Source organism: Pogona vitticeps, chromosome 6 (genome assembly GCF_051106095.1).
Source record: "Pogona vitticeps strain Pit_001003342236 chromosome 6, PviZW2.1, whole genome shotgun sequence".
NCBI lineage: Eukaryota > Metazoa > Chordata > Lepidosauria > Squamata > Agamidae > Pogona > Pogona vitticeps.
The window spans coordinates 85,955,351-85,979,646 of NC_135788.1; the positions used below are offsets into that span (position 1 = coordinate 85,955,351).

The window sequence follows — 24,296 nt, forward strand, 5'->3', positions numbered from 1 at the left end:
TAAGGAAACTTTATGATGAGCCTGGTTGGGGCTGGATAGGAATCTATCCATGATTGCTGAGAGGAAACCCTCACGATTTCGCAGATATGCAGGTGATTGTTCAAACTTGAGTCTTCAGTTGTTCTCCTCAAGCAATTGTCATGCCATCTCCCATTAAAAACAAACTGTTACTAAAGCTAGTTGCTTACTACCCTCTTTCCCCGAAACTAAGACCTAATCTGATAATTCAAGGATTTACTACCTTATGAACTTTGCAATGAAAATCACAATAGTAGACTCTATAATAATAGAAATGTGTGTGTGTATATGTATCCACCATAATACCAAAAAGGCATATATTTTTAAAAACTTTAGAAAACAAGCAAACCAAAACTCTACAAGGATAGTAAGGAGGTCCTATGATTGTGTACTCGGAGTTCTACTTAAAATGGACTAATACATTTTAGTTGATCAAAATTTCTTCTTACTCTTAACAGACTTCCCTAAAATATAGGAAAAGAAGCTGAAGGCAACCTGAGGTATGCATTTCTGCAGAAAAACTATAAGGAGTTCCACCTATACTTTCCTCCACATGGCCTCCTGCAAAAAAGTTAAGGGAGAAAGACAAGGGAAGGTCCTGCCATCTGGTAACTGCAGGGAGAGGAGAGTGAGTTGAGAGAAGAGCTGATGAGAGAAAGAGGAGCTGTGAAGAAGAAGCAGTGGAGCAGATGGGGAGGGGGGAAAAAAAGAAAAAGTGTTGGGGCATGGACAACATTAAAGGGACAAAGGTTTCTCATTTTTGCAAAGCTGGTAGTTCTAGCATTTTGAGATAGAAAGTAAGCACAAGACTGTTTAAAGTTATTTTACAGGTGAGAAATTAACAGTAAATTCTCAGTCTGCCTTCTTGGGGGGGAAAACTGAAGGCACTGCCCTACTCACCCTTTCTCAATCTTGACTGCCCTCCAGTGAAATCATCTTCCTCATCTGGTAGTGGCCATTCTTCAGGGGCATCGTTCTGGCTTCCCTGTCTGAGAGCTGCTTCAATATCAGCCATCTCTTGGTGGAGTTTCTTTAAGTTGTTTTGCATGGCATCTCTCTGCTGTAAATGCGGAAAAAATAGAGATGACTTGCCTGTGATAAACTCTCTTTTCAGTGAATGAATGATATCACTACGTGCCACTTGAAGAGAGAGAGGTTATTATGAAGGAGGATTTTTTTTTATTTTTATTTTTAGTTGTGGTACTCTTGATTCAGGGAGACAAGCCTGGTGCTTGCCTTGTCTTTCATTAGCTTTTATTTGGTGTTGAAAACTACATGAGGTTTTTAGCAGAAGGAATTTGGTGTAGGTATAGAAATGATTAGTACAAGAGCACATGTTGGCAGCACTTGTTTCCTTGGTCAGCTTTTGTCCCAGGGTTTCTATTTCTGTTAGTAAGAAAACTCAACATTTTCATTGAAGATAATGCATGCCCCCCTTGTTTTCAAGAAGAATCATGTTCCAGTAGCTCCCCAGAAATATGATTCCACTTGTAAGGCACATGGGAAGCAAATACCTTATTTTATTTATTTATTTATTTATTTATTTATTTGATTTATACCCCGCCTATCTGGACCACTGGACCACTCTAGGCGGCTAGAGTGGGGGGAGTTGCCTTCTCCTCATCACTCCTGCAGCAAATTTGGTAGTGAAGAAGTGCATCTCACTGGAAAGGTTGGTGGTGTCAACACAGCCCCATGACCTATTGAAGTTTCCTACCCTGGTTTAGATAAATGAATTATCTCTGACATTTAGTTGCATCGGCTAGTCAAATTGAGCTTCTTCTTGAGGGACGTGGTGACGCTGTGGGCTAAACCGCAGAAGCCTGTGCTGCAGGGTCAGAAGACCAGCAGTCGTAAGATCAAATCCTCGCGACGGAGTGAGCACCCGTCGCTTGTCCCAGCTCCCGCCAACCTAGCGGTTGGAAAGCATGCAAATGCAAGTAGATCAATAGGGACCACCTCAGTGGGAAGGTAACAGCATTCCGTGTCTAAGTCGCACTGGCCATGTCACCACGGAAGATTGTCTTCAGACAAAACGCTGGCTCTATGGCGTGGAAACGGGGATAAGCACTGTCCCCTAGAGTCGAATACGACTGGACAAAAATTGTCAAGGGCAACCTTTACCTTGATTTTCTCAAGCAGAACACCTATGAGTTTCATGGCTTCACACAATGGAGAAGCTCAGAAGACAATAAAACAGCGACTCTACCTCTAAAAGTTAACTGCGACTGATTATTGTAGAACTATAAACAACAGCACAGAAAAGGAAGAAGGGGGAAACTGGGAAGAAGGTAAATCTCAAGACTCAAAGTATTTTGATTCAAAGTTCTAGGAGGACCCTTCCAACATGTTGAGAAGCAGTAAGACATCCATACATGAGTAGGATAACCTCTATCTAGTGAATTAACATAATAATAAATGCAGTTATCCTTTCTCTTTTAAGTGGAGAACAGCATAGCATAGAATGTCCAGAAGCCATTTCATCCATGGATGGGTATCTTGCTGCATCTGGAATCAGTTCTGGCATATCTGGCAAAGTAACTGTCTCTTAAATAACGCAACTACAGAGAAAAAGGTGGTCAGCTGGTAATGGTGGTCAAAGATGAGTAAGGAAAATTGTCTGCCTATATCAGCTAGAGGTGGACTAATACACAAAGCTACATTGTCAATGGAGTGCAAAAATGTCTTTAAAAATGTCTCCCCACTAGGTATCCGATGGAAGGAAGATAAAAAGGGGATCAGTCAGAAATCGTTTGCATACTCTGAGAAAAATGTTAAGTACACTACAATTCCTAATAAAAGTGCAACATTCATGTCCTTGAAGAAGGCTGAAAAGACTAAGCAGAAATACAGCAGGCTTTTAATTTGGAATAAAGTGTATACTATAATTTTTACATCCTGGAACCATAGTTTCTTCTTGCTTAACAGCTTTGGTGGATGTACCAGTTCCTTTTTGTTATTTTCCATCTGAGGACTTAGACAGTTGAAGATCTGATTAGCTTCAATCTTAGAACATGTGACTTGTGGTGGAAGCCCACAACAGTAGATTACCCACCATGCCAGATATGCATCTGTGGTGTGCAAATGAACTGATTTAGGGCCTTCAGGTTTAATGATATCCCCATTTCCTGTTCCTTTTCACAACTTTTCTAGTAGATTGAGCAGGTACTGCAAACACCATTCTTGTAACAATGCGGATTCTATGGCCTAAGTGTCCAAGCAGATGATGGATGACCTAGAGGAACAATATAGGTTTGCTGGCTTTCTTTGATTTGGAGGAAGAACTATGCCAACAGATTGTTGATGAATTTCTCATAATCACCCTCTTTATTCATCTGATGTACCTACTGATCTGTAGAAGAGGACTTCCTTGCTTGATAAAACAGCTGGAAGGTATATCCCATGTGGTAGACAAGGTTGACAGCAGCTGTTAAGAAGTCAAATTCTATACATGGGTAATCAGGAAAGTGACTGGAGAATAAAACTGGCAATATAGCAGTGCCTTTATATAAACCTATACTGTGGCTACTACTAGCTTTCCAGAAAGTTTTCACTCCTTTTATTCTATCTTTCCTTGCCACAGCTTGTCTGCAGCCATGTTTGAAACCATCTCATACCTGTGTGGTGAGGATCTCGCTCTGGGAGGACAGGCCCGAGGAATCTCCCAAGTGGCTAGCTTCACTATCATAGACCAGGGTCTCTTCATCTTTGAAAGTCCAAATAAATAAATAAATAAAGGAAGGAAGAATTCAAACATGACAAGTTAAAAAGTACAGAGAAAAACAACAATGACCACCAAGGGCCTTATTTTTTATTCGTGCAAAAAAGGTTGCTGAACACACTCTCCTTAAAGAATCTAGCAAGCTTTGGTTCAAAGAGAAGCAAGAAGATATGAGGGAAGTTAGGAAGATACAGAGACCAGCTTTGTTACAGAATCAGAATGTAGACACAGATGGGATCAGCAATGACAAGACTACAGAAATGAAATGTTTCCAATTCCTAGACAGCAGAGATAAATGGCTAATTACTGAAACTGTTCAGTGCTGGACAATATCAATAAGCGAAGTGTGAGAATGCAACAGAAGAATCTTGGAAGGTGTGGGGACAGAACAGAAATTCTAAAGAAGAGGAACTGCCTCTTCACTGCTCCCTCTGGGGGCAGAAAAAAATGAAGCAACCCTACTTCATTTGCATACTTTATTAAATCTTGTTTTCAGCAGAGAATAGACACATCTTTGCATGTGGGCAATTTGAAACTCTGAGCGGATTATATTACCGAATCATTACTGCTTGGAAAACTAATTTCTGCTTTAAAGAGGACAGAGAGCTAGACACCTAATTCTCCTCACATTACATACACATTTTAACTTTTTCTATATATGATGACAACCTATAACACATCATTCAGTTCAAATCATTTTTAAAACCACCGGTGGCCGATGCTGATGAATGCCATAGCTTTCATCAGAAGTGAGGATTGGGAACTGTAGAGAAGTTGGCACAGGATGATACCAGGAGCATGGTCTGACACACACCCACACACACACAAAGCTACTGGGTCCCAGCTATAGCACTGAGAGAGCTTTTCCACCTGGTGCTTTAATTAGATACCAAATCCACTGCCCTTTATGCAAGGAAGGAGGAGGAGAAACAAAGTTCTCTCAGCAAGTGCTTGCAAATGCTAACTCAGAATACTCATGTCTAGAGATGGACATGAATGAGAAAAATGGTGATTTATCTTGATTCATGATTTGTCGAGGTCAACAAATCATGAATTATACATTTATAATTTTTTTTCCTGATGAATCATTTATCAATGTGCTTTTTACTTTAAAACCCTACAAAAGGGATGCCACCCAAGGATCTAAAGACACCAAAATTGCAGGGAGGTTTCCCCTGACCCATTCTCTACAATCCTGCAAAAATCTGGTGAAGTTTTGGTTTCAGGAGTGCGAGTAATACACCCACAAGGAGGGCTCCCCAGGTATTGAGAAGTGTCTACTGACTCACGTCTACAATCCCTCCAAGTTTGGTGAAGATTGGGTTTCAGACACCCAAGTTACACTTCTATGAAGTGGGTCCCCCCTAGGAAAATGCCCCTTAGCAGCTGGCTTGGGGAAAACCATCCTCAAACTTGGAGGGATTGTAGAGGAGTGTCAGAGGAAACGTTCATGCAATTTTGGTGTCTCCAGGTGCTAGGGGGGTATTTTACAGCGAAAGGAATACCGTGTTTCCCTGAAAATAAGACAGGGTCTTATATTAATTTTTGCTCCAAAGAATGCATTAGGGCTCATATTCATGGAATGTTTTATTTTTTCATGTACAACAATCTACATTTATTTAAATACAGTCATGTCATCTTCTTCTGGTTGCTGCACAATGGTGGAGGGCAGGGTTTCACTTAACTGGGGGGCTTATTTAGTATATTTGCTTATACTGTACTAGCATCCTGGAAAAATCATACTTAGGGCTTATTTTCAGGTTAGGCTTTATTTTCGGGGAAACAGGGTAGATGAATAAAATATTGATAAAATTTTGTTCATTCGGATTCATTGTGGGCATTGATTCATACACATTTGACAATTCGTATTTTAATTCAAGCCCATCTCTACTCATGTCTGTTGCAGTAAGCATTTCCCTTCCTTGTATTCAGTATGTTTTCAGCAAAACTTAATACAGTATAACTTAGAAGGCATGGATAGTTAAGAAACAAAGAATCATGGGGTTTGTAACTGCTCTAAAAGGAAAATAGAAACAAGAATCATTTGGCTTTCAAATGCAGTAAGATAGCAACCTTCCTGGACATCTAAAAAAAGGCAGTATCACCATCTCCTCCTGGGATGTTTCTGTATCTTGGCATGTACCGTGTTTCTCCGATAATAAGACCTATCCCGAAAGTAAGCCCTCCCCTTAATTTGTAGGATTCCTCTAAAGTAAGCCCTCCCCCGAAAATAAGCCCTGTTGCCCTACTCGCGCCCTGGGTAAGCTTACCGAGGGCGCGAAAAAACATCCCTTCAGCAGAGCAGAATGCAGTAGGGAGAAAGCAGAGCTTCGCCCTTCATGGCAGTGCTTTCGTCTCAGGGCGCGCCGAACGGGATCCCGGGAGCCAACAGCCGCGCAAGCTCCTCCTCCGCCTGGAACTCCCCTGCCTGGCGCGCGAGGGAGAGAGAGGCACGAGCCCCGCGGGCGCCGCGCGGGCGCTCCTGCCCCCGGACCAGAGAGGAGGAGAACAAAAGCTTCAAGGCGGAGGGGAGGAGGCGACCAAGGCAGCATAGCGAGGAGCATCGCCTGCAAGCCGAGCAGGCACGCTCGCTCGCTGTGTTTTCCCCCTTCCCGGCAAAGCCCGCCTTTTTGGCTCCCCTTCCTCCTCGTTTCGTTTCCACAGTGGTGAGGGCTTCGCAGAGAGCCAGAAAGCGAGAGCAGGAAAGCAGGAAGGAGAAGCCCAGTTCTTCTCAGCCGCTGCCTTTCCCCAGCCTCCGTCTCCTCCCTGGCCAAGCCCAAGTAGCCGCCGCTGCCGCCGCTACTGCTGTTGCTGCTGGTGCGGCTGTCGCCAGCTTTCGGGGGAAAATGCTCTGGTTTCTCTTCAGATCGCATTTTTGGGGGAGGGCTTATTTTAATGACGGGTCATTAAAATAAGCCCTCCCCCGAAAATAAGCCCTCTGCCCTTTTCTTTCCCCAAAAAGATAATAAGACAGTGTCTTATTATCGGAGAAACACGGTAACTTGTAAATGTATGCTAACTTGTAAAATAACATGTTGCGACACAGAAACGTGATCACATCTAAACTAGTGAAAGAGGCACAAAAAAGATGGCTCAAGTTAGAGATGGGTATTTACACACACAAAATTAAAAATTAAAATATTAGTAATTGCAACTTAGTACCTAAATGGGACTGTATATTCACGCCTTCATGCCGTGGATCCTTCAGTGGCTCAGTATCTTTGTAGGCTTTACTGCTGGATTTAATGGTGTCTTTGTTCCCACTGAGACTAGCCTGTGCTCCTCTGGAACTAGGGCTTGCCGTCAACCATTTTGAGTCACAAGGCTTACTGTCAGAGTCCCCAGATGTAGGTGACTGGGAGGAAAACAAATTCACTGAGCCTTCAGACTCCTGGCTTAGACAGACTTCCTCATCCTTCTGTGAGAGGTTACTTCTACTGGTGCTCCTCAGTGCTGGCATCTCCGCTGCTGTTTCCTTCTCTTTCAGAGACCGTGATGCTGTGCCAAATAACAATGCCTGGAGGCTTGGCAATTCTTCATCTTCACTGGAATCTTCCTCTTCTGAGGATGGCAGCTTCCTCACCTGTCTCCGTCGTCCCACAATGGGACCTTTAGTCTTCAACTTGGAGCTGCTTTGGTCACTGTTCTTCAGGTCTCTGCCAAGAGGGGATTGCTTGCCTGTTTTAGCAGACACAGCTAAGATGTCTGATCTATCAATTTCCCAAAGTTTAGATGAGCCTTCCTTTTCATTGATGGGGTCCAACAACCCATCTGGTGTCTCCACTGAAAGCCCAAAGCTTTGGGATTCCTTCTCAGAGTCCTGTTCCATCTTGGGAACAAAGCACTTAGGGATACCTACACTGGAAGAATCAGTTGCTTCCTCAAGGTTGCTATTCAGCTGCTTTTTTTCCACGCTGCTTCTTTGCTTTTCAAGGAGGGAACAGCTGAACTGAGAACATTGTGACTGACAAACTGCAAGATGTGGCTGAATCAGCTCTGGCTGAGACCTTAATGCTAGCCCTTGGCTTTCAGCATCTACAGATCCTGCATCCTGCAAGTGTTCTATATTAGAATCTGTCTCATTAACATAGCTTAAACTGGCACCTTGGAAGCTGCCATTTCTCCAGCCCTTTGGGCTTCTGTTGCTGCCGCCACCATTTGGGCTTGCAGGTTCTCTTCCTATTTCTAGAGATGCTATTTTATCAGTTGCTGGTTTTTGACTTTGAGGGTGATTTCCTCCCTTCACGTTCTTGGCAGCTGACTCCAGGGGCATAGACAGAAGATCTGAGAATGGGGTTTGTGAAGCAAGCTGCAGGTGCTCAGTTCTGTTCTTAGGCTCTGGAAAATCAGAGGCAGAGGATGCCAGTTTTTGGACAGAGATGCCTCTGTTTTCTTCACATGAAACAGCTTCTTTTCTCTCTTTGTTTTGAGTGGGTTTCTTTATACAGTGAACCTTGTCATCTTCTACTCTGCCAATGCTCAACTTCCCTTGAATTTCTGCAGCATGTTCCTTCACTGGACTTGTATGGAGCAAGAATGACTGGCGTTTGCAGCAGCTAAATATCTTTTTCATGAAGCCTGTGTCCAGTTCACTGTCATCTGTTTCTGGATTCGGCTCCAAAGTTCCTGCAAATTTATCAGCTGTTTCAGGAGGCTTGCAGCTTCCTGTCATATCTCCTGTGGAAGACACATTGCTTTCTTCTGCCTGAGCACACCATGCACCATTCTCAGGTTGATTTGCTTTCCACTCTTTGTCTTCAGGAGTGGTTTTCTTCATGACTGTAGGCTGAAAATGCAGAAGGGAGCAGCTGCCTTGAGAGTCTGCCCTGTGAACAATGCAACAAGGACTGAGGCTCTCTGGAGTTTGTTCCATACTTGTTTCTTTCATAGTTCCTATCACACAAGGAGAGATTTCAGGTTCAGCCCATGTCTCACCTGCCTTGCCTTCCATGCCCCTCAAATTGGTATCACAATGAGATATGTTTCTTTGTAGTGGACCCTGCAACACAGTGGACCCTGTTGCAGACGGAGATAGCATGATCTCTGCTTGAGACCACCTCCGTGTCTTGACTCTCCCATCCATTTGCTTTCTTTCTCTCTGTGCTGGCTCACTTCGCCTCCCAGTGCCTTCCGACTGCAGCTGAAGCTCCTTGTCCCCATTCCAGACTTCATCCGTGAGCAACTGAAGTCTCCTGCTCCGCCTGACTTTTTTCTGGCCAGTGCCCACTTCACTCAGCTCCTTGACATTTACCTGAATCTGGGCCATCTCAGGGGATTTAGACCTTCCATCCACAATCAACTCTAAAGGACCAAATGCTTTGCTTAATGTTTTGCCTCTCTTGCCTGACAAGTTCTTTGTCTTCAGATTCAGATTTTTCAGGTCTGACTCTGGCCATTTGCTCTGGGGCTCTTCACTTACATCAGCTTCCAGAATGGACATTCTTTCCTTGACAGGCAAGTCTGATGGCAACTCTGCTACTTCTTGCTCTGCCACAGATCTGTCACTGTGAGGAATGAAGGCTGGGTCGCACACTTCTGAAGACATGTTGTCGTCTTTAACAAGCCTCTTACTACTTCCTTTCATGCCTTGCCTTTTGATGAAGTCCTCAGGGGTCAGTTCTGAGGTGGCCTTCCTCTTTCGTGTCGTGTTTTTTCTCATGAGACTCTCACAAGGTGTTGTGTTTGCAGCAATGCCTTCCTCTGTTTGGATGTGGGTCCTTTCCCTCTCATTCCGAAATGGGGTTGACTTGCGTTCTCTCTTGTACGTTCTCCCAAATACTTTATCTTCAATTTTAGAGGCAGTTGGTTTGAATAAAGGTCTGTCTCCATGTCGCACTGTGATCTCACCCTGCTCCTCCATTGGTTCAATCTTCTGAGAGACACAAGAGACTGCATCTGACACATGGGTTGGGTTGAGATCCCAATCTACCTCCACAGTCTGAACATCTTGTGGGGGGCTGGAAGAAAGGACTTCCTGGCTCTTAGAAAGCCACTCACTGACCTTCTGGATGCTCCGCATCAGTCTTTTCCCAGTAATTGGACTGAAAGGACTGTCAGGTGAAGTCTGGGAAGGCAGCACCTGTTCCTTATGTTCATCCAAAATGTGTGCACTTCCAACAGGCTGCACAGCATCAGCTCCTTCTGCACCACCCTCTGCCTTTTCATCTGTAGTGGGCTCTACAACTTCACCACCCAACTGTGCCATACTCAGTATTGAGTAAGAACCATCTTCCTCTATGGAGCTGCAGTCAGATTTCCTGCCAAGCTGTCCCATGCGAGGGTGGGGAAAAGACAAATCCTGGCTCTTCTTCACAGCCACATTTTCCTTGATAAATTCCAAATGTTCAGGGCTATCTCGAGCCTCTTCTATGCTTTGTAATCCATCCTCCAAAAGAACTCCTGTACCTGAAAACAGAAGAGCTTAGAAACGTAATTGTTTTATGTCTCTCCCTTTCTTCCTAGAAACTCCTTCCCATACCTATTTGTCTCATTTCAAGCCTAACCTCTCCCAGCAACTTCATTTACAGCTGTTCCATTCCCAGCCTCATATCCTGACTCAGCTGCCCAGGAGAGAAACTAGTTCTTTGGCTGCTAAGATCAGATGATGATACTGGACTACCTGTGTGCACAGACAGAAGTGACCAGATCTAGGATAATACAGAGTATGAGAAGTCCAATTGGGGTATTCCAGACTGCAAATTTATTTAGTAATAGGGTCTATATCTGATTTATAGTGAAGACATTGACATCTGCCTTGGTATACTGATTAGAGAAAAGCCATAACAGTAATCGTAATTTATATCGTTTTTTTCCCCTCACCTACTAGAACTAGCCCAATCTACAAGTGACATTAAGAAGTTTTCTAAGAAAATGGCTAGAATCCTATTGCAAAATACCCCATGTGTAAGGGAAATTACTGTCTGTCGCACGCCCAAGCACACAACCTGGTGAGTGATCTGAATATGTCTGAGAATGCAGCAGACATCTGGAATGATCACATACACCAATTACACAACTTAAGGTATACCCTGGGCCAATGCAATAGGATTTTGGCCATTTGACTCATTCACTTTATTTTCAAAGAAAAGCATCTGGTGGAACTGATCTGAGCCCTGCACTAGCTCCTTGCCAAAATCACCCTTCCCAGCTCCTGTTTGCCCTCAAAAATACTATTTCCTACAAACAGAACCCTCAGAGCAAACAGCAGCCAAGAAGGCAGAAATTTGGTTAGAATTGATACAGGGCTCCAATCTAAATTAAAAGTATGGCTGACGTCAGGGCCTTGCAAAGAAGCTTCATTTTTTCAAGATGAAAACGACCAACTTTTTTTAAAAACATTTTTTACACAATGTACACAGTTTAGCCCTAATACTGGAATATTACAAAATAAGACTGAAAAAACAGCTCTTGAAGCCTATTTTATAATACAAAGATAGCAAAGCTGCTCACATGATTAAACCATTTAATTTGCAGTAAGTTGTTTTTACAAAATATTCTCATCTCAAAGGTGAACTGCCACCTTTATTCCACATGTTCAAAAACCATATCTGCAACTGTTTGTACTATAACTGAGTAAGGTGTTATTTATCAGGAATCTAACAAAATACATCACTAGATTCTATGGATGGCAGTGGAATTTGTTTGGTTTAGCTTAATATAAACCAAAACCAATGTATACTTCCTAAATTAATACAAAAAAATGATGCATAAAACATTTCCCCCAAGCAAAAATACTTGCAAAAAGGTGGAACAGTGAAAACTGAGTGCAAAAAATTTGGACAATATTTGTGGGCATTTAAGAAAACAAACATGATATGGGATAGGGTGAGAAAATATTATTACAGCGTTTTTACAGAATTTTAGAAACATCATAGAAAGGAAATCAATGTCCTCCATCTCTACTAATTCTGTGCCTTGGATACCACTCCTAAATAACATGTTGACTACAGTTCCCAAAATCTTTCATCCAGTGTAGCCTATAACTATGCTGTCTGGGGATAATCTAAAAAAGTATGTTGGCAATCCTGCCAATTAGGCTTTGAGCTAGTATGTTTTAAACAGAAGTAATCTCTATTACCATATTTTTCGCTCCATAAGACGCACCAATTTTTAGAAGAAAACAGGAAAATATAATCTCTTTTCTTCGCTCCATAAGACGCACAGACTTTCCACCCCCTGTTTTGTGGGAAAAAGTGTGTCTTATGGTGCGAAAAATACGGTAATTTCTCAACACTATGTAGCAGCACATTTTAAGACTAAGGGGGTTCTAGTTACAACTAATTGTGTTAGCGGACTTTCTGCTCAATAAAATATAACAAGAGGCATACTAAAGCCCTTACCTATACATAAACCCTTCCATCAGCTGGTAACAGTAGCAGGCAGTCAATAAATATCAACGAGAGAGGGAACTAGCTTGCAGTTTGCTTGCAATATCAAACTTGCTGGTCACTTGCAATATTTGTATTTCCTGACTAAGACCACATTGCTAGTAGCCTTATAGCAAACTCTGACCCAAGAAAAGCCTGCTAACTTAATTTTGCAAGAAACCTGTGGGCTAACTACCTGGAGTTGTGACATCATGAGGACATTTGAACTCTTGTTTTAAGTGCCCCATCTGGAGAGAAGCCCCATACCTGAGATTTTCAATGATGCCCCATCTTCAGTACTTGGCTCAGGAAGCTCCACATGACAAGGGTCTGTACTTTGGTTCTTGGTACTCCCTCCACTAATTTGAATATTCTTTTCAAAACCCATGCTGTGGAAAAGAAGCAAATAAGAATGTCCCAGTGATCAATGCATTAATACGTTGACAGCCTCTTTAAAACCAGGCTCTATTCTGAACCCTTCTCAGAGAACTAAAGGATGTCAGAGCCAACACAGGGATATTGGTATAGAACTTAGATCAGTGGTTCCCAGCCTTTTCAAGTCGTGACCACCTTCTATAATAGCCAAGTAACCTGTGACACACGCACCCCATGTTTGCATAAAAAGGCATTTTAAATAGGGTAAAGTCATCTGTTCTCAGAAAGTTAGAGGCTTCTTTCTCCTGGAAAGGGCATATTTCTCATATACATACATACATGCTAAATTTAATATCCCGCTGTGAAACATCAAAGAAATTACTTAACAAGAACTACAGCACACATAAAGTGACCCACAACCCCCCAGAAAACAAACCCCAGGTTGGGAAACATTGACTTAGATCTTTCATTTTTTCCTGGAGAGTGGCAGGGCGATGGAGTAGAACTGGGGGCTGAGGACTTTATAGGGACTTGTTTTGCAACTAGCTCTCTCAATTGATAATTCTCCCATCAGTTCAGGGAGACAAAGAAAGATGAGGCTGACCCTCCCACTTTTTAAGCCTTATTTGTTCCTCCTCCCCTCTTTCTTTCATACACACATGCATATTCTCCCAAATTATTTCAGGAAGTTCAACAGTAAGAGAGGATTTGCACCATAAGAAGGAGGTGAAGCTACTGTTTGGCAAATACTGTATCACCCTAAATATTGAAGTGGCCAAGCAACATCCGGCTGTATTCTCGAAGGGCCAGGGATCATTGCACAAAAAAAAAAAAAAAACACCAGCTAACGACCCCCATCGACCACAGTGACAGATAATCTCTCCCTCCCCCCTCTCTTATCACAACAAAAACATGCTGATCACGCTATCTCCTGAAAAAAGACAAAAGCTGTTCCCACAGGTATAAATACTTAACTATCCAACAAACAGCAACACAGCAAGGACAGAGTTCTTACTCCAGTCCTCTGAAGATGCTGGCCACAGCGATTGGCGAAACCTCAGGAAGAACAACCTTCAGAACACAGCCAAATAACCCCAAAAACCCACAACAACATCTGGCTACCTGTCACAAGGTTTTGGCCTTTGCCCCATCTCCTTTAAACTCCATCAAGCATTGTTTGTTAATTGTACTGGAATCTTCTCCTCCACCCCTCCCGTACTGAATTAAAATGTTATTAATAGGTTACTGTAGTGTTTTTACACTTAAATAATTATTCATATTGTTTCTTTCATTGTTATTGTTTTACTATGACTAGGTTAAATTTGATATATTATCTGCTCTCAGCTTCTTTTTAGAAAGAGAACATTCAGTTGAGAGCAATGTATTTTTCTGGTTTTGCACGCACGAACAGAACAGTTAAGCTATTAAAGTACAGCAAGTCCTAGTGTTTCAAAGAAGCTAAACACAGCTGTATAACTACCCCTGCAGACTATCATAGGAAACAGGTTAAGGTTTCATGCACATATCAAGATAGTGACAAAAAAGAAAATCCTCCAAAACAAATCACTCCCACTGGGGAGGGAAAGAAGCAAAGGTCTCAGTGAGTCATCACAGAACTACTGACTTTTCTGACCCAACTCCAACAGTATAACCTACTGTAGCGCACACATGCTTTGCAATTCTGGAGTTGCTCTCTGCTCCTTTGCCATGGGAACAGCAAGATCCAATTTTAATACACAACAGGAAGATGGGTCTGTGGCGTTTACCCCGTGGCCCCTGCTTGTTTCACCCAACACAGAGCTCACACGAGTATCCCAACACTCCCATTAACACGCTGCCACCAGTTGATCTCTTTATCAGCTTATATTTCCTATGAAAGACTGAGGTCCATTCAGTACTGAACTTTTAAACCGAAATAGGTTTATTAATTACATATTTTAGGAATAGTTCTTAAGCACAATCTTAAAGTTACACAACGCTTCAGTATTTTACTTTAATCTCTTCTATCTTAATTAATACAGGTCACTCTGACTAATCACTCCTTAAATTCTCTCTCTACCTCAAACCCAAACGATCTCTCTTCTCTGTCTCTGACTGAACTGACTAGACTCTGACTCACCCCTCCGTTCTAGTTTCTCTGGCTCCACCTCCCAACAGCTCCCATTGGCGCAGGCCAATATCATTATATATACAGCAAGACAAGCTGTGCGCTACAGAGGCAGGCAGCCATAGAAACAGCACACAGTCTTGTTATCCTTGCCTTAAAGATCATTAGTTGACTCTGATTAGTCCAAATCAACACAGCAAATTCTGACCCCATGGTATCTCTTTACATTCACTACGCTTTTCACTCTCCTGCATCCTTTAAGTGCATGTGAAATTCTCTCAAATGCACTTCTTCCTTCATCCCTCCATTTTTCCAACTCTTCACTTCTTTTCTTCGCCTCTACCTCCTCCAGCTACAGTACCTTTCTTTCAATTGTATGTTTCTGAATCCTGTACGATGCTTATTATCCTTTTAAACTATTTTGTATTTTGACCCTCTTCTTATTCAACTACCTAGCCCTATCGCTATGCAGTCACAACCAGTGAAAGGGCCCGCATACTTAGATTACAAGTTTGCCTATAAACATATGGAGCTTACTTTAAAAATGGGAACTGGTTATATGTGAACAACCCTGAAGACAAGCGTGTTTAATGTTCACATTAAAACATGTCGGGACACATCAATAAACTTAACTAGGATCAGAAGCTTTAAATAGCTGCCCTCATGCAGATGTTCAAGATCCACACATAGAACAAGAAAATATGCTGTCTTGCTATATATGGTTTTACAAGGGCATCCCTATAACCAGTTCCCAATTTTAAACTAAGCTCCATTGCACTGGGGGTTCTGCAATGGTACATTCATTTTGTAAAAGTTGTCAGGATTAAGGAGCAGAGACACCTGCCATTTTATTTTTATCACTTATAATTGTTATTTTCGCTAAGCTTTGAACACAAGTGCATATTAAAACTAAGACATTAATTATCCACTTCAGTGCGTCCGTGGTTGTGCTGCACAAAGATACCAGGATTTAATAAAACTTCCAATATGATACTACCCCCCCAACCCTGTCAATCAGCGCTACCTCTTCTTTTCCCCCTTCTATGTTTTCATGAACAGGGAAGGGGAACTTGAATGCTCTATACAGAAAACTTCAGCATTCAGCAAGCCATTGCTTCTTCTCCAGACATTTTCCCCCACAGGATGTTAAGCTGAAACTAGATTTTTATTGGCAAGATTTCTACCACACATGCTAGTATCACAACAACATCTCTAGAGTGTGATCGTTTTCTGATAGTTCATAAATGCTGTTAATATGAAGTGGTGGTTCCACTTACTTCCTGTCCGTGCCCATCTTCTTAAAGACATCTTCTGATGAATCTGACCCTTAAACAAGCAAGTTTTGCTGTTAGAATCTTTGACAGGGATTGGATTCAAAAACCACAGCCCGCACTGTTGACTACAGGTCAAGCAGCATCACGGCCATTCTTTATTTTCATATCCATTTTTTACCACCAAATGTCCCAACAAATCCAGGGTGACTGGAGCAGCAATTGTGCTAAAAGCAACTTTTAAATCAGAGGCATGTATTGACAGAGAACCCACTAGATTGCCTCACAGAAGAGTTAAAGAAGCTAAACAGAGGCAGTGCAGTGTAATGGTTAGAAGACTGGGTTTGGATCTGGGAGACTAGAGTTAAAATCTCTGCCCCACTAAATAGTCTTGGTGTACACTGGGGCACTAAAACAATGCTACTATAAAGCATCAACCAAGATTTGCCATTACTCATCAGAACCTAACTGATAAAACGGCTATGAGGCTACAAGTTAAACTGCTGGGGGGAAAAAGACACCCCTCCCCACAAAATTTTATATATGCCCATTCAGGAATATAGAGATGCCGCTGCCTGGATGATATACAGGACAGAAGCATTACCATGTAACTATCAGTATTGTTTTAAGGGAATCAATTACTGCAATACTTACCAACTTCAAGCACAACCGTTTTACCAGAACTACTTTTGTTTCTCAGAGAGTACCTTGTGACAGTTCTATCACACAGTGGTAAGCTGGCTTTCTCATCCTCCTAAGACATACACACAAAGGTGAGATTAGAAGCCAAATATCAGTGAGCCATCTAGAAGCTCATTTAATTTGATAATACTCTGCCTTCCCCCTGTAACTGGCACTGAATGTACCTTTCAATAATATTAAAAACAAGTATAGATAAAAACAGGCACAGACGAAAACAGAAACTTCTAATGCTAAAACACAATTAAACCAACTAAACACAATCAGACTATAAAATTAAAGCACAACTTGTAGTTAAAAGCATGACAGACCCTTTAGGCCTCTATATTCACAAAGCTAATCCTTTGGAGAGGAATATGTTTACAATTTTTACCACAGAAAGATCTCTCTCTCTGGCAGGATGACTAAGAGAAGTTTTTATGAATCGACACAGACACTTCGATTGCACAAAGCAATCAGAAATGAAGAGTAATCTGCAGAATGTGGGTGGGCAGATGAATGGGCAATCTAAATATGGTAGATCATGAAGGAAGTTTGTCTGCCTTCCTGTCTGATACTGACACTCTTACAGCCACAACAGAATTCATACTACCAGCCCATTTTTTGTTTAATAGGGGGAGAGCCTTCTCTACCATTCATAGCCATCTATTTATCCTTCAGGCTTTAGGTCACCCTGTTGAAGCTCCTACACAAACCCCCTTCTTCTATAGATCCCAGTAGTGGCCAGCTGATCTCTTGACCTTCCAGTCTTGTCTAACTTTGTAATTCTTAACTTCACAGCTATTGTAGTTTGCCCTATGGTTTAGGACACTGAAATCAATCAATCATTACTATTTTCATGAGTCTCTTGATGTTTCTTTCAGACCAATGGGTTTCTTTTATTTAACAGAGCTTTGACATAGTAAGCCAATGGCAAACAACAGGCCTATGGGAAGCCACCAGCAAGCACCATGGTCTTATTTCAAGGCAGCTCAAGAGCCAGAGAAAAGAAAAGAAGTAATAATTGGAATGACCAGAGTATTGTTGCTCTCCAGTTTCTTGAAGGTGATTGCAATGCCAAGGCCATTTAGTTTTAAAAGCGCAATGGTTTATTATGCAGTCTCTCTTTTGGCAGTTATTCATTGATGCTTCCCTGCTATGCATTCACAGGGAAAATATCCCTCCCAGCAGCAATTTCGATGACTATTAAAATGCATTATAGCTCTGATATCCGAAAGCAACAAAAACAGCTTTCATTGAGACACTTCTTAAAAATAAGTAATTATGCTAAGTAGGAAAGACTACGTACTATTATATTTTTTTTAAGTCTAGGAGGACCAACATAAGTGCTGATTTATAAAATTAAAATCAAAGTGAATCTACTGGGGTTAGATGATCTGTCGCCGCCCCCCTTTCAATTGTGAAATGCATCATTTAGAATGTAAGCCTAAAGGCAGTTTGTCTGGTCTTTATTTATATATATAGGTATATAAACTACTCTGACAGTCCTTCCAGCTGTAGAGCAGGATATAAATGTTACGGTACATATAAATCGTAATAAATAATAAAGTGGATAAAAAACAAAAGGAAAGAATTCTCTCTCACCAAGTAGGTAATTCCCTTTTTTCCTGCTTTCACCCTTTTCAGTCTGTCCCTGTAGCCTTTGCTGTCAATAACCAGCTGTTCACTCTGTGGGGCTGCAAAAGAAGCAATTTCTTTGGCATTTTTGGGGAAACACTGCTCATCTGAAACTGAGAACAAAAATATGGGTAAGTAGCAGATCTTCATTTCACTCTGCAGAATTATGATGGCAAAAGAATTCATAAGTCAAGTTGACCTAAGTAGAAAATATTTCTAAAAGTCCTGATCTCGCAAATGCAACCAAGCAGATTCTATCAGAAAGAAGCTTAGCTTTAAAGAAGCAAGAAGTTGTTAACCGTCTAAAGCAGGCACTCCCATCCTGGCATCCTCCAGTGATCAGTAACAGTCCTTATATGGTAACTGCACCAACATGCCATGCTGACTGGAGATGATGGGAATTATACTTTAAGATATCACGAGGTGGCCACATTCAGATGAATGATCAGTAAGCGTAGAAACGATTTGTGCACATAACATTTTGTGCATTTAAACAAAGGAGGAAAAAGTACTACCCTTGCAAGACCATTTTTTTTTGCAACCCTCAGACTCACTAGAGTAAAAAAAGAGTGTTGAAGAAACACTGCTTTGAGGGCTCCTTGAGGCTTGCAGATGAGGTTTCTGCTCTAGAGAGGTATCCTCCAACTCCCCTCCAACAAAAAACAATACTAGATTGTTTTATTATTTTGCCTTTTTTTGCCATTTCTAGGCCAACAGCAGGTACTACAGGCAAAAATTTGGCCACTACATCTGTTAGTTATCCACCTCCTAATTCAGTTTGAATCATGATCCTGGTAAATGGCTTTAAAGTAATCAAAACGTGCATCCCAATGACAACAATTAGTCATCTAATGGTGTTTATGGTTTTGACACTGGAGTATTTAAATCTCAGAAATGCTAAAATCTGAAATGCCAGTTAAATCCAGAATTTTGACATTTTGCAGTGCTAGTTATATTTCTCAATCTGGAGATATCTTTAATAATTTCACACTGATTGCTTCAGCACTTACAGAACATATCCCACATTTATAACATGCTCTCTCACAATGGTTAATAGCCTGTGCCTTTTCACCATATGAGGTTCTGACACCAGAGGTTGGAGTTCAATTACACACCATGCCTCCTGTGAGCACAGCCAGCATGTATAGTCAAGGGCAAGCTGCAGTCCCAGGGTGCCCTCAGAAGAAGGGAATGGTAAACCACTTCTGTGTATTCTCTACCTAGAAAATCCTGAAAAGGGTCGCAATAATCCAGAATTGACTTTATGGAACATGATTTAAATAAAAACATTGCTATTAACACTAAACATCAATTAAAACATTATTTAGGTTGCAAATCTGTAACTACTAATTTGTGAGCAAGCTACATTGAACTCATCAGGAGTGAACTGAGCTATGAGCATCTCTAAAGAGCTACAGTGGTGCCTCACATTACAATGTTAATTCGTTCCAGCGAAATCACTGTAAAACGAAAACGTCGTAATGCGAAAATAAAAAGCCCATTGAAACGCATTAAAACCCGATTAATGGGTTCCAAAGGGTTGGAAACTCACCGTCCAGCGAAGATCCTCCATAGGGCGGCCATTTTTGCTGCCTGTGCAGTGAAGAATCCATGCCAGAAAACAGCAGGGAGCCATTTTATTTACCCGGCGGCCATTTTGAAACCGCCGATCGGCTATCGGAAAATCATCATTTTGCGAAGAATTGGTTCCCGAAGCAGGGAACCAATCATCGCAAAGCAAAAAAAAATTTAAAAAAAAAACATTCAGACCATCGTTTTGCGATCGCAATTGCAATTGCAAAAAGATCGTCGTAATGCAGGGCAATCGTAAAGCAAGGCACCACTGTATATGTATACCTAAGAAGCATGGATTCCAGTGGCCCTCAGCCCTATTCAAAAGCTACTTCCTCATGACCTAAAGATCTAAAAATTTACAGATGCAACCTAAGGCTAACTATGATAAATGTTTGAAAATGGGACTTTTGTACAACTCTCCTTCAAAATGGAGTAAACAACTCTCACACCAGCTAGGAAACAGAAGTTTGCCATAAGTAAAACCTAAAATAGCTACTGATAAAAAAAGTTGAAAGAGATATATTTTAACATCTAAACCAATACCTAGTGCAAGAAGTTTAATTATAAATTGACCATCTTTCCAGCATATGTCAAATCAAGCTGCACATGAGAGTATGCTGATGTGTAAGAGTTTCTACATGGACTGTGGGAATTTCAAATGATCACAAGCAACTAGACTTGGAATATTAGGCTAAAAGTTTAATTTGGTCCACCAAACATCAGAGAGCTTGAAAACCTGTTTAGAGTAAGGCACATAAGAGAAAATCTTAATGATGATTAGAGATGGGGATGAAGTGTGTCTTGGTTCATGGGTCATCAGCTTTGATGAATTGCCCCCCAGTGGCCCAACGAACCACGAATCAATTTGTGGGTTCGTCCAGTCATTTTTTTAAAAAGACAGTCTGTGGGGCAATCTAAAAGAAAAAAAAGCCAAGCCCCCACAGGCTCCGTAGGCCACAGGGGCCTAGGAAGAGGAGGGAAGGGGGACCCAAGCCATCCCCCAGACCACTATCTTTGCAAAGGCAGCTGGGGGATGGCTTGGGTCCCTCTCAGCCCACTGTCTTTGCGAAGGCAGCAGGGCTGGGGGATGGCTTGGGTCCCCTTCCCTTCTCTTTCTATGCCCACCCAGGCATAGGAAGATGGGGGAAGCCTGACAGACAAAGGGACGAATATAAAATGGTTATATTTGTTGCTTCATATTCGTTGCGTCTTTGGACGTCAAGAATACAAAGCAACGAATATCTGATGAATCAGTGATATTGTTCAATATCACAATTTGTTTTTATATTTGTCCCCATGTCTAATGTCTAATGTTGATTCTTCACATAAAATGTCATCTCAGTTGTGTTATCTTTTATTACTTGCTATGATTTTAATACATTTCTGACAAGTAATCTTTTCTCCTTCTTTCCTTAAACAACTGAACAAAAAACCTCTCTATTGACTTAAACAATGGTTAAAGAAAAGATCACTGCTAAAGAAGGACTCAAAGATGCGGAGGAGCTGAAGCATCCTGTTTCCTTAATACCCCTTGGTAATCTCTTCCTACCCCAATGAACAATAAATTCACTAGCAACTTGAATAGAAGAAAATGTCATTGCCAAAGGACAGCTATGTGCACGTGTGTGAGAGTGTGTGTGTGTGTGGAGAAAACTTTACCACCAAGGGTCCATTTAGTGAGCAGCATAATCTGAATGATCAAACCTGTTATAACATTACATCTGTTTTTCACAAAGTTGCCAGCCCTGACTAATTTAGGAACTACAGATAACTTTTTTGCAGGACCATCATCAGTGACTTCCACAAATTAGTAACAACATGTGAAACCTTTATGCATTATTTCCATGTCAACTAAATAACACATTTCAGTGTACACTTCATTTACCACATAGGCACTCTACAAAGATTCCTCTTTCTCCTAATGATCAAGTACTTGCCCAAATACTGTCTTATATTCCCTCTGGAAGAACCCAGCCTTTAAGAGTAAGGGGGATCCAAAGATGTAGAGCATGTGCAGCCCTCTCTCTCTATATTCATTCTTTGAACCCGATTTATGGAAAAAGGACTTCAGAAGATATTCCTGAGAACCTTGCAGGTTGAGACAAGATGTGAGGTAATGATAGACTGATATGACTAGCTATCTGTCCATTGTTGTAAGTTATTTTTATATTGCTACTACCATCGCTATAATCACATTTACATTTGTATCCTACATTTTCTCCAATGAGTTCAAAGCAGTAGACTTCTGAAACTCAAGCAAAGAACAATATCAGAATCTGGGAATCAAGTTCGCAAGGCAGAAAATCAGTTGAGGAATTCTGTGTTATAACATTAAGAAAGTAATTCTGACTCAGCTAGCTTGCCCTCTTCTCCCCAAGCAAACTCTGGCAGAGATTGTGTGAAAATAGAATACCTACATTTGAGACCCGTATCACGCTCAAATGCATGGATGATTTCCAGCACCACTTTGATTACTTGCTTAAATCGGACATCTTCTCTTAGACTTCTGAAACAAGCAACCAACAACAGATATAGTCAAAAGGATGAAATGTATAATTTTCTCAAGAGTTCCCTGAGCAATTGAGCTGGGATGGGAGATACTTGATGAAATGGAATGATGAAGACAATAATAATAAAGGTTTCCAAGGAGTAGAGGCTTCAGTTTCTGAGATGCTGCAGTCTAATTAAAGAATTACTCATTTTAGAACAAGCCAAGAGACAGCAGGCATTTTACTTTCTGTTTCGCAGCCATTTACACTGAAGGGGGCTTACTGTCAGAACAGCAGGTGATGTTTAAAACAGCAGTTTCCTGGCAATTTTGTACAGGATGTCCATTTCTCAAGGAAGCAGCAATGTGTTACAATCACCTTCCCTAACTAAGCACTAACCAATTGCACTTGATTATAATTCCCATCCTTCCCAGCCAGCACTTTTGGAGGGCAGCTGGCTGGAGAAGGCTGGATCAAACCATTGTCAGAATGCTAACTTCTAACTTTATTACTTCACTGGCTTCTCCTTTCTTATTAGCAAAACATATACTTTTAGAAGCAAGCAGAGGATTCCTTATAAACCTCCCCAATATCCATAAACCACTGTATATCTCTCCTATGTCCTGCATTATTTCTCACACATACAACATATTGTTGCCATTGCAGGAGGGGACTCCAGCCTCCTGTGTGTACCATTGCTTTCCTGAGACAAAGTCACAGTCTCTACAAGGTTGTTCCATCTCATTAATTCCCTCAATGATAAAATTACATTTGACTTTCATGAATTTACCTTTTGGTGACTTTGGCATTGCAAAGTGGACACTGTGATACACCTTTCTTTTGTCTAAGAAGCTCCAATGTGCAGAACCTAGGAAAGGGGAGAAACAAGAATTTTAAATATTTGGACTGAAACATTGTTCTTATTTGAAGCCCTTGCATGCTGGGCCAAGAAACCAAGTAGCTCTGTCATGTGTTGCTCTGTTTAGTATTTCAACTGGATCTCCAGGAGGTGAAATTTCAACCCTTTCTTCTTACCAGTCCTGCAACAGTGTTGTCATTTCTTAACCTTTGCTTCTCTGTGTTCCTCCTTCAGGAAGCAGAAAAACATAATGACCTTGCAGGAGCCTACATTATCCTATTTTTCTTTCTTTATTACAAGGTTTAACAATAATGACAAGCATAACATAAATATAATAAGTAGTCAAAGAGGTCAAATAAAAATAGTAACATATCACAAATCACACAAAGAACATCAATGAATCTTCAGTTCTGTAATTAAAGTGAAGATATAACAAGCTTATAAAATCTTGAAGGTCATTCCAAAATAACTTGTGGACGGGAAGTGATTGTTGAGAAGAAAAAAGTCTCCATTCACATAAGAGGTAAATAATGTCACACCAAGAAAAAGAAATCTAGTTCCCTCAAACCCTTAAATAGGAATGCTTAATTAATTAACACTTCAAGCAGGGAAATACATCATCACATATATGATAGATTATAGAATGCTATTCCAGTAAATTTCAACATGTGGGAAAATTCTTTACAACTATTTCCATAAGTATCAACTTCCAGGAAAATTAATGACCTTCAGGAAAGAAACCATGTTGTTTATGCAGATCTTTTTTGTCATTGTCAAACATTAAATAGTGTTCTATAAGAACTACTTAGGAGGTATATTTTAATGTTTAGTTTTAAATAGTTTTTCTTTCCTGCAGAATTTGGCAGCCACTTCACATTACTACATGTGTGGAAAAAAACTCTTTATCAACATCAACTCCCATGCCAATGATGGGGCATTTTATGGATATAATAGAGCTTGCGTAACAAAATAAAAAGATGAGTTTCAAAGCATTTTCCCTACAATTAGATCTACTCCATGGTCCCATCTACTATGCAGAGCAGTGCTTCCCAACCTTGGGTCCACAGATGTTCTTGGACTACAACTCCTAGAAAGAAATCCTGGCCAGCACAAACTAGAGGTGAAGGCTTCTGGGAGTTTTAGTTCAAAAACACCTGGGGATCCAAGGCTGGGAACCACTGACGTAGAGACAACCATAA

The 24,296-nt window shown here is 41.1% G+C and overlaps 1 protein-coding gene across 1 annotated transcript in view; it reads right to left on the reverse strand.

Annotated features, from left to right (window-relative positions):
• The window catches only part of BRCA1 (BRCA1 DNA repair associated), a 66,119-nt gene that overhangs the window by 34,134 nt on the left and 7,689 nt on the right, over positions 1 to 24,296 (reverse strand). The window contains exons 4-12 of the mRNA XM_020796093.3: positions 23,029 to 23,106; positions 22,167 to 22,255; positions 18,142 to 18,287; positions 16,513 to 16,612; positions 15,865 to 15,913; positions 12,373 to 12,494; positions 6,902 to 10,144; positions 3,636 to 3,724; positions 919 to 1,078 (exon numbers count right to left, since the gene is read on the reverse strand). Coding sequence (XP_020651752.3) covers positions 919 to 1,078; positions 3,636 to 3,724; positions 6,902 to 10,144; positions 12,373 to 12,494; positions 15,865 to 15,913; positions 16,513 to 16,612; positions 18,142 to 18,287; positions 22,167 to 22,255; positions 23,029 to 23,106 — 4,076 coding nt within the window. The remainder of the gene's footprint in view (positions 1 to 918; positions 1,079 to 3,635; positions 3,725 to 6,901; positions 10,145 to 12,372; positions 12,495 to 15,864; positions 15,914 to 16,512; positions 16,613 to 18,141; positions 18,288 to 22,166; positions 22,256 to 23,028; positions 23,107 to 24,296) is intronic.